Raw genomic sequence first — 9,996 nt, 5'->3', positions numbered from 1 at the left:
GTGAGCTCTCCGTAATAGACGAGTGGCGTTATGGGTAATGGTAACCAAAAACATGGCGGACATAAATGCGAAACAATTTTGGAATTTATAATATGGAGCTGTTTTCCTTCGCTTCTAATGGTTGTATCTACTGTAAAGCCATATTTATTTGCTTGTTCAAGTACAACGAGGCTATCAGCTGTTTATTAAGGATGCAAGAGAAACCAATTAGTCATGCTTTCACGTTTTAATGTCTTGAACACTTGACGACAACTCTGCTCAATTTTCGCGGGATTTTTGGACCTGATCTTCTTTCGTGAATTTACTGCTGGACTAGAAAATACATTTGCTTAGAATGGCGGATGACCTGTCTAGCTTCATTGAATCTCAGAAGCGAAAACTTGAACAGGAAAGGGCAGAAATGTCACGTGCACAGCAAACTGAGGTACCAGAAACTAAAGCAAGCTCTACTTTAGTCCTATACAAACTATATAGCCTAGCTTATAATTAGTTCAGATTTGTTTTTGGTTTGATTTTATGCCCCAATGTGATTTTCATTTTATTTCGTTTTTATGAGTATAAACATGAGGCTAAAGAAAATAAAAGCGAAATTTAAGCCATGACAATTTGGGTGTCTACAAAACGAAGACCTAAGACCCAAGACCCAAGACCTAAGATTGAAAAGCAGAGATGTGTTTTTAACAGGCCTATCAAACCAGAGACTGTCAAACCGGGTCAAAGCTTCTCCTCAGACACCAACTGACGCGAAATCAACAGTGTCTTCGTTTTGTAGATAAGGCTGGCTTGAACTGTTAAATGAAACCCTTGCTTAAATGCTTTGTTAGATGTCAACTGACGTGAAATCAATGGGGTCTCCGTTTTGTAGAAAGGGCCACCTGGATGTATAAAACGAAGACCCTCCCTCAAACTCTTTGTCAGATGCCAATTGATACGAAATCTTTTTGTATATAAGGTCGCCTTGAGCTATAAAATGCAGACCCTCGCTTTAACACTTTGTTATACGTCAACTGACCCGAAATCAACAGGGGTTGTTACCAACTGTGTGAGTCAGTAAGGCATACAAGGCATGCATGGTAGGATCCCTAACCCCTATAAAAAGCCTAACGACAAGCTAACTAAGCTAACTTAGGCAAACTAGATTGTTAATTAGACTTAACAGAGAGCTATTTAGGTTAATAAGAGTGACTGACTGCAAGACTGACCCATGCAAGCCAGTAATCCCTACTGGCTCTAAGGCTAACCACAAGCTAACTGAGGCAACCTTTTTTAGTACATGGGTGTGGGGGCAGAGATGTTTAGGGTAACCAGATTGTTATTAACTTATTTAGGCTAACCAGAATGGGTTTCATGTTAGCTTCCATGTCTTGCTAGCTTGCACTTTGTGCAGACCCAAAACTATCTAAACTGGTATGCAGATTCCTCTCGTGGACACTGCAAGAACTGTGATTTTAAACTGACTGTAACCTGGTTTGCATACTAATTTGGGTTAATTTTTAAGAATGCATTTGAAATTGAGACCACTGTAATAATGAAGTGCCCTCATTTTGTGGGTTTTTGTGAAACAGGGTTTCACTGTTTATTATTTTTGGACCACAAAGCAACATACTTATTTGCATATCACTCAATAAGAAAAGCGCGCTAAGAAAGTCGTGTTCAGTAGCCAGCGACTTGTGTATTTTTCAGTCAAGCTGAGGGATTCTGTCCTTTACCTGCCTGATTAGATGGGCAAGTGAAGTTTCCTCTCAAAATTTTGAGGAAATTCGAATTAAAAAGTACTGTAAGGGTGGATTTTTTTGAGCTACTGAGAATGACTTTCTGGCTAGTACATCAAAGGTAAAACTTGCTCCAACGGCAAGCCCGAAAGTTGGTTTTCTCTTCACCCTGAAGACTACTGTTATTTTCTTATGCACTAGGCCTCATTCTACATACTGTTTACTGGTTATGGTTTTCTGTTGCTGGAGCTGTTTATGATTTGTGATAGGGACACAGCTCCCTCCTGCTAAAACATTCTGACTTGAATGACCCCCATGCTATGGGAGAAATCAACATGTTTATCATCATAGATCATGATCTTCCTGTAAGGGTTTTTAAGGTATTCCTCTGTGTTGCTGTAGATCTCTTCATATAATTGATCAAACCTTGTTAATATGGTCATTTCTCAGGTAGAGACATTAAAAGAATGAACCAAACATTTGAATCACGAATATGTCATCAGGTGATTTTACAGGATTATAATAATTATTCTTCATTTTCATTTTTATTGTCATTAGGATCGTAGCAGGACAAGCCCAAGAGGATACAAACCTGACAGCAGGTAACAATAGCTGTAATGTGTCAGTGATATACCTCAATGTGACTGTGCGATGCAAGTCATTATTTGGCTGTGTGACCGCACGATGCAGTTCCCGTCAAAGACTCACATTTCACCCTTGCTCACCATAGTGTCTTCAGTAGCTCAGTGGTTGGAGGGTCCACTAGATCACGGAGGGTGGTGGATTCAAATCCCATCTGGAACTTGGATTTCTTTCCAAGTTGATGTCATTTCTACATTTAAAGTGTCAGTGATTAACATCAAAACTCTCAATGATATATCAATACGAAGCCAATTATGCAACTTATATCTAAAGAAAAGCAACAACAATAACAACAACAATTGAACAGGACAGGGAAATTTCCTTCTTGGTACTACGTGTAAAGTTGGATCAAGGCATGGCAGCCTAACAGTTGGAATCTTGGATTTCTAGTCAAACTGGAAGTCCAGGTTCAATTGCTGGCCAGGGTAACTTTGTTGTGTTCTTGGGCAAGGCAATGTACTCTCAAAGTGTCCCTTTCCTTTGAAATGCTAACCCTGCACTGGACTAGCATCCTATTAAAATTACTATAAGCACTGGCCTGATAAGTTAGCTATGCTTAATGTAAAACTTACACTTTTTGTTACGTTAGTTGAATAAGTCTCCCAACTACATGTAAATACAGGTAGGTTATAGATTTCCCCCTCTCAAAATAAAATTATTTTACTGAGAAACAAGGTGGCGAGGTCTCATTTCATAATAATTATTATTATATCTTGATTTCAATTGATACAATTTTTTTTTATTTAAACTGGACTAGAAATACTGCTATGAATCAGTTCTGTCTGTTTTTATCCACCAAGGCATGCACAAAGAGGTCCCTTTCCTGCATCCGAGGCCAAGATAAAGGCAAAAGGTAGTGCATGTTGATATTATTTAGAGTTGGTATTTGGACTTTCCGGTATGCTTCCATTGATAGGGCATCAGATAAGAACAGCCTGCTGTATATCTGAATTCAGATAGAGAATCGCTCTTATACAATTAAACTACTTTTTGGACTTAACAAATAATAACAATAATAATATGTTAATAATATACTAGTATAAGTTATTACTTAACAGTGCTAAATGTTAGTCTCTCATTTGTGGATTTCTTTCAACAGCCACTGTGGAGGATGACAGTGATGTAGGAGGACTGAAGTTAGGCGGTTATGAAAAACATCAACAGAAACTACGGCAGGAGAGGAAGGAGGATTATAGAAAGTATCTTGCAGAGGTATCTTGTGAAAAGAAAACTAAAAATATTCATAGCCACTTAGGCTGTGTTCTTTTCAGATCAACCATTTCAACTACAACCAGTTTGGGTTGATAGGGTTGACATTTCTTGATGGAACACTTTTCCAACCATTTTCAGTTAAAATGCAGTAACTCCTGGGTATACTCCTTATGCAAGTAACAATCACACAACAGAATCACGCAAATGCTCTTTCAACTGTTTCAACCTGGTTTGAGGACAGTTAAAATAGTTGATCAACCAAACCAACCAGAAATGGTTTTCGCTCAATAGAACACAAAAAACCCAACCAACCGGAAGCAGTTGATGCCAATGTGCAGTACCAGAAAATATCTATACTCCCTCCACAGAAGAGATTGGAATTTCCTGGGGGGTGGGGGTTCTCCAAGACCAAAAAATTTAAAGAAATGTATCAGGTTTAATTGGAATTTCCAGAGGGGTGGGGGATCTTGGAAAAAATCCCTTCTGTGGGGGAGGTATAGATATTTTCTGGAACTACCCGATAGAACACAACCTTAAATTTGATATTATTTAATCAGAGCAGCGTTACTTAATTTAATGTCGTTATTGTAAACATATGATTGTGGTAGAGAGTAACAATAATAATAATAATAATAATAATAATAATAATAATAATAATAATAATAATAATAATAATAATAATAATAATAAAGAAAGTATTACTTTTTCACCACTAATAATCAGAAGGATGGCACATGTGAGGGTATTTTGTCCCCTTAGCCAAATCATCATTTTATTCTTAACTTGGGCTTTGCCACTGAATCCATTGAACAAGATGAAACATTTGATAACTGACCAATGTGACCCCCCACTCTAAAATTTAGCTGGAACACTGTGATCACGTTCTTTGATTATGGTTGTTGATGGACTATGCCAATTCTCCATTTCTTAGAAAAATTTCCACAGCTCAGGCAAAGCTGGTCCTGTTTTGTCAGAGAGTAGATCACCTTACCCAGGGTACAAATCAGGAGAGGTCAGTACTTTTGTTCTGTTGACTTCTTTTGGAGAGATCACTGAATTTACCAAGTAATAATAAAAACCGTTTGTTTTGTTTCTATTAGAGAGTCAGAAAAAAGCAAAATTCACTTCATTGCAAATGGCCAGTAATGCAGTAGTTAGTTTTGTCCAGTAACCGAAAAAAATCCTGATTTCTGAATTTCATTCAGCATTAGTTTGGCTATGTGGTATGTATATGGGCTGTTATTTACCTTCAAGGTAGTTTTTCTTTTTTTTTTTTTGCGGGGGGAGGGGGGGGGGAGAAATAATGATTATATCACTTTGCTTTCATTGACAGTTTCACTAGGAACCACTTTCTGTACTTTTGAGGTCTCCACTTTTGGAGATTGTTTTATTAATTTTTTAGCTCTACGGTAATACATTAAAATAATATGGCAACCTACATTACAGAGTAGTGTATTGTCATCTGCAAGGAGAATTGACTGTTTTTAAATTAATGTTGAAACAATACTATTATTAGCTACAGCCTGCTGGCTACACAAGGGAACTTTTGTTGCTGGAACAAAATAATGTTTTGTAGGTAAAAGTTTGTTTTGAAATGCTTCAGAAACATTTTGATTCTTTTTTAGAAGCAAGTTAGGATGTTTTCTATGTGTCTAACCAGTGTTTTTGTTAGTAGAATGAATCACAATTAAAATTTAAAAATTGTGTCTAAACAAACAAACATGCTTGTAGCTATTGCAACACTGTTTCATTTACCCAGGAGCTTAGAACAGCATTGATACCTGCCTAACATAACATCATTCAATGCCAAATCATAAATCAATGTTGATAGATTTGGTGTTGACAATCTAAAAAAACAACTCTCAAGCTACAGAGTAAGTGATATTTGTCTTACTTTGATGGTAGGCCTGCATGCCTAATTGAAAATTATTCTGTCCCTTTTCTGGTAATTCTCGTTTCTGATTACATTCAGCATCAGCCATAAATAATTAATGACTGAGTTCTTTGGTCATCACAGACATTTGCATAGCGTCAATTAACTTTGCCAGGTGGCATATAAATTTGCACTGTCAATACTCAGAAAAAAATATTAGCATTGCAAATTAACAGGTATAAATAACTATTGTTTTTAATGTGCAAGAGCGCGAGGAAAACACAAGAGGACAGTTACAGCAAAACACGCAGTAATAAAAGGGATTGTAAAAGTAGCTAAAAGTGTTCCCTCTTAGTATTTCCTCACAGACCAGACCAAAAAAACAAACAAACAAATAAACAAAGAAAAAAACAGTACAGACCAGTAAGAAGAGCATGAAGGAAATTTGTATGTTGACAGCATGATGATTACCCTGGTCCCAGAGGTTTTTCTTGATTTTTCTCCGCATGAGAGAGCTGCGAGGAGCCGCGAAGCGGCGGACACAAGTCGCGAAGCTGGCTGTCTCATCTCATACGGAAAAAAATCAATAAAAATTCGCGGCTCTCTTGGCTGTCTCATCTCATGCAGAAAAGAATCAAGAAAAACTCTGGGACCAGGGTACATGACGATTCTCTTCTTCTCAAAGCATGTAGAATATATCCTGGTCACGTATCGAGTCCAGCCATTAGGGAACTTAAGCAAACCACGACGGCAACGGCAATGAGAACGTCACCAAACAAAAGGTTTAATGAGCAAAACAATAACTGTGCACGTGCGTTATAAAACTTTGTACATTTCTTAGCCGTCCTCTGCACAGCAACAACGTGAAATGACTAATTAAGTTCTGCGTATTTTGGAGAACGCGAACGACCGCGGCTAAGTTTTCGTATTTTTATTTGGAATTTAACGCTGGCGTTACATTTTTAGCTTGAGCACTTCTGAGACTGATAGGCGATCTGAATAGATCTAGACAATTGCGAAATTCAAAGATAAAATATAAATTCATTTTTTCACTTGGCGTCGTCCTCGCAGTCGCCGTCGTCATTGCTTTGCGTGATCTGCGTGACTGTACCATAATCACGCAGTCGTTTGTGTTCGTGGTCAGGTTGTAACGGCAATATATTGAATCGATGGCGAGAAAGCGTGAAATAACCTAGAACCCGTAAATCGGATTTTTAGTTTTCAGAGGAAAAAAAATGGGTCAAGGCAGTACTAAACGAGAATATTTCTTTCTTTTTTTTTCTTCGCTCTTCTTTAGCTGGTGTGAAAATCTTCCATGATTTTCTGAAATCTCAATACTCAGAGGAAAACTTGTTGTTTTGGCTGGCGGTGGAGAAACTCAAGAAAGAAACAGATCAGGCGGCCGTCAAAGAACTCGCACAGTCCATTTATCGTGATTACCTATCATCGGAATCTCCTAAAGAGGTGTGTACCTAGTGTTTATATTAATAATGCCCTGTGTACAATTTATATCTATTCGTACCTTTTGATACGCTTCGGCGGCATATCAGGCCAGTTTGGTCTCGCCGTAGTCGAGACAAAGTACCCATGGCTAGACCAAACGAGCCTACCCAAATTCGGCCGAGTGACCATGACGTCATAGCCATATCGGGTCAGTGACTTGATATCAGGGGATATCAGGACAGTAGTCACGGCTTCTGATTGGCTAATTGCGAATTTGGGTACGGTAACACTTGAAACCTGCCGGGCCACATGCTGCCCTGCTCACAAACAGGGATTCCAGATCCACATTTTATCTGTACAGTCAGTGTGTTGAATACCGAAAAAGGACTTTGACATGAGCAGATTTGCGAAAGCCAAAACAAATAAATTAATGCTCGGATTTGCGAAAGCCAAAAAAATAAATTTAAGCTTATAATGCGCTTAATTTATTATCGGATGTCTTAATTTGTCGGAGAACTTTGAGACTTGGAACCTTGTAGCTTTCGAGCTGACTCCCGTTTGGGACTGACGTGCACAATGCACTAACTAGCACCCCGTCCATACTACGGAAACCATAGTTCTGTCGCTCCTTAGCCACTAAACTCGAAATAGACTTAACTTTACCAACAAGGCTTGAACCTTTCTCACCTCGTCTTCTTTTGCTTACACCCACTCATGAAGTTTTTAATTTCACCTCTGTTCAATAGGTCAGCATTGACCACAAAACTCGGCAGCTGATTGAAGACGTGTTGGAGGAACCCGATCAAACAGTGTACGACAATGCTCAGCGTCACGTGTATTACGTCATGTATCAGGACTGTTACCCAAGATTCATAGTGTCGAACGTTTTCAAGGCCCTACTGATGGCTAACGACTGATCACGTGATTTTGAATAGTATCTAGCTTATTTTCTGTTGAGTAGATTCTGCGATCGATGGTACGATTAGATGAAAATACAAAGTAAGGGACTCGTTCTTCTCGGTTTTTTACTTCGGGCCTTGCGTCTTAATGTTCCGATGAATATTTCTTGGCGCATTCTGTTAAATATCATGCTACTTCACAATTGGTCCTTTGAGCGTTGGGTCGTTTCACGCGACAGTCTTTCGTAGCACTAACGAATACTGTGAAAAGCTAGTTAGTCCCTTACTTTTAGGGGGTAATGCAAATATCTTCTTTTTCTCCCAATCTTGGTCTGCTTGTTGGTAGACATCCTGTGATAGCAATTTTTACGTCACATACATGTATAGACATTCTTGACGAGGAAAACCAGTTTCCAAATGTGATGAACCGGTTTTAAGGTTGTCTTAGAGACCACATCCAGCTGTGTCCGTATGAGAAGCGTCTCTTCTCTAGAGCTGGATATGGCTGAAGTGTTAGAATGTTGCTTGGAACATGACTGTGTCCCCATAAGGAAGTATCCCATTTACCAGAGGTTACATCAATATAGTGTTTCAACGTGCATGCACGTGACTTGTACCATGACTCTATGTCATCTTACGAGAACTATACTCTCACTAGAGGTCACAACATCTAATAAGGTAATTATCTCTCTGCACATGTACACTTTGCATACCTATCATGGTAGATTATTATCTGCATGCATTGAGGACCTATTTTTGTTTTCCTCGGCGTGGGCCTGAACCACGATTTACTTTGCTCCGGAAGCCATAATCCGGGATTATGGCTCCTGTTTATACGTATCGATCTGGGTATCCAATCCTCCACAACCTAAGCTGTTGTCTTTTTGGTCAATCAGTCGCAGATCTGACACCCTCGTGATTTTGCCGACGCAACTCTTAGTGCGATTGCGCCATGTTTTCCCGCGACTTTACGGGCTGTGTGCCTCGGTTTTAGTGACCGTCGAGTTTACTGAGTTTCTGAATATTCATTTGACGCATTAGCCAGCGTCCACACTGTGCCGGATAAATTTGAAAACACAGCTTTATTTCTACGGTTAGGCCTATCGTCCACACTAACCAGTCACGAAAACGGTCGAAAATGCTCTTCAAACCGGGGGAATTTGAGAACGACGGCTTTTCGTTTTCGTGTAGATGAAAAGCATTTTGAAAACGGACCTTTTCGAAAACGATGTAGTCACGGTAATCATGTGATTTCCCTGATCGAGTTTTCCTCAAACACAAATCCAAAATGACCGGTGATTGTTGCGTTTTTAAGTTCCTCCGGCGTGGAGTGGACGAAAAACCTTTGACGCGTTTCAGAGTGAAACCTCCGTTTTCAAATTCCTCCAGCGTAGTGTGGACGCGGCCTTGGTCTAGACATAAACCAATTGTGTAGTAAGTAATAAATATATGAATCAACTTTGATTACGAAAGGAAAATTGGTGTTCATTCCTAAGTATAAAAGAAATCTTTACAGAGTTTTTTTTAAAAAGTATTTAATATGATACCAAATTTCAAGCATCGTGGTGAGAACGTTGAAAATATTGTAGTAAAATGAAAAACTATTTGATGAAGGTCTAAGATAGAATGTATATATTACAGGGGAAGCTATTCTTTCTATACGAAAACTTGAAAATTGAAATTTTAATGGAAAGGCATTTGCAGTGACCGAGTGACTATATTCAATCTGTGAAACCTTTTCTGATCATTTTTACTAAAGGACATTTAGTGATGTATGCCAACAATGAACTGTAAATAAATAAAACTGAAAAATACCTAGCTTTCGTTTTGGTCTTTTTATTACTCTTGAAAGTAAACCCGTATTGGGGAAATATTATTCGCGTTCACTTTAATGACCATTACTGGCAGGTAATGGACCGGACCGCAGGTGAAGGCCACAAACTTGTATAAAGAACGTGACCAGTATTCCTAACTACGGACCGAACGAGCTTTTTGAATCAGTTTTGACTGTTTGAAAACTGTGCTGATGAGTTCATGCGTCCCCACGATCCATTCTCGGTAACCTGTGCGCTAAATACGACCAAATACGTTTTTCAGGTCGTTTCTGTGAAAGTTTAACTAAGTTGGCCGCCAAATATGAATGGACAAAAGTTTTCTTTTGTGAACGGTTCATTACCCTGGCTCCAGAGGTTTCTCTTTCGCAGTCAGTAGCTGA

General features: G+C 38.8%; 2 protein-coding genes and 1 long non-coding RNA gene across 3 annotated transcripts; 2 read left to right on the top strand and 1 right to left on the bottom strand.

Moving 5' to 3' along the window:
- The first annotated feature begins 9 nt into the window (after positions 1-9).
- LOC149097644 (uncharacterized) lies at positions 10-4,855 on the top strand. Its single transcript, XM_089279504.1, has 5 exons — positions 10-424; positions 2,271-2,314; positions 3,155-3,207; positions 3,454-3,566; positions 4,498-4,855. Exons 1-5 carry the CDS (start codon positions 335-337, stop codon positions 4,633-4,635), a joined length of 438 nt encoding a protein of 145 aa, XP_089135630.1. The 5' UTR covers positions 10-334; the 3' UTR covers positions 4,636-4,855.
- LOC149097643 (uncharacterized) lies at positions 2,249-7,041 on the bottom strand. Its single transcript, XR_016204151.1, has 2 exons — positions 6,962-7,041; positions 2,249-2,544 (listed from the first exon to the last, which is right to left on the bottom strand). It is a non-coding gene; the product is annotated as an uncharacterized LOC149097643 (long non-coding RNA).
- Positions 5,202-9,599, top strand: LOC149097642 (regulator of G protein signaling 17-like). Its single transcript, XM_089279506.1, has 3 exons — positions 5,202-5,886; positions 6,737-6,903; positions 7,629-9,599. Exons 1-3 carry the CDS (start codon positions 5,874-5,876, stop codon positions 7,797-7,799), a joined length of 351 nt encoding a protein of 116 aa, XP_089135632.1. The 5' UTR covers positions 5,202-5,873; the 3' UTR covers positions 7,800-9,599.
- The last annotated feature ends 397 nt before the right edge of the window (positions 9,600-9,996 follow it).

This window comes from Orbicella faveolata, unplaced genomic scaffold (assembly GCF_042242905.1).
Source record: "Orbicella faveolata isolate gen_17 unplaced genomic scaffold, um_ofav_v1 contig_47, whole genome shotgun sequence".
Classification (NCBI taxonomy): domain Eukaryota; kingdom Metazoa; phylum Cnidaria; class Anthozoa; order Scleractinia; family Merulinidae; genus Orbicella; species Orbicella faveolata.
This window is presented reverse-complemented; position numbering and strand designations above follow the sequence as displayed.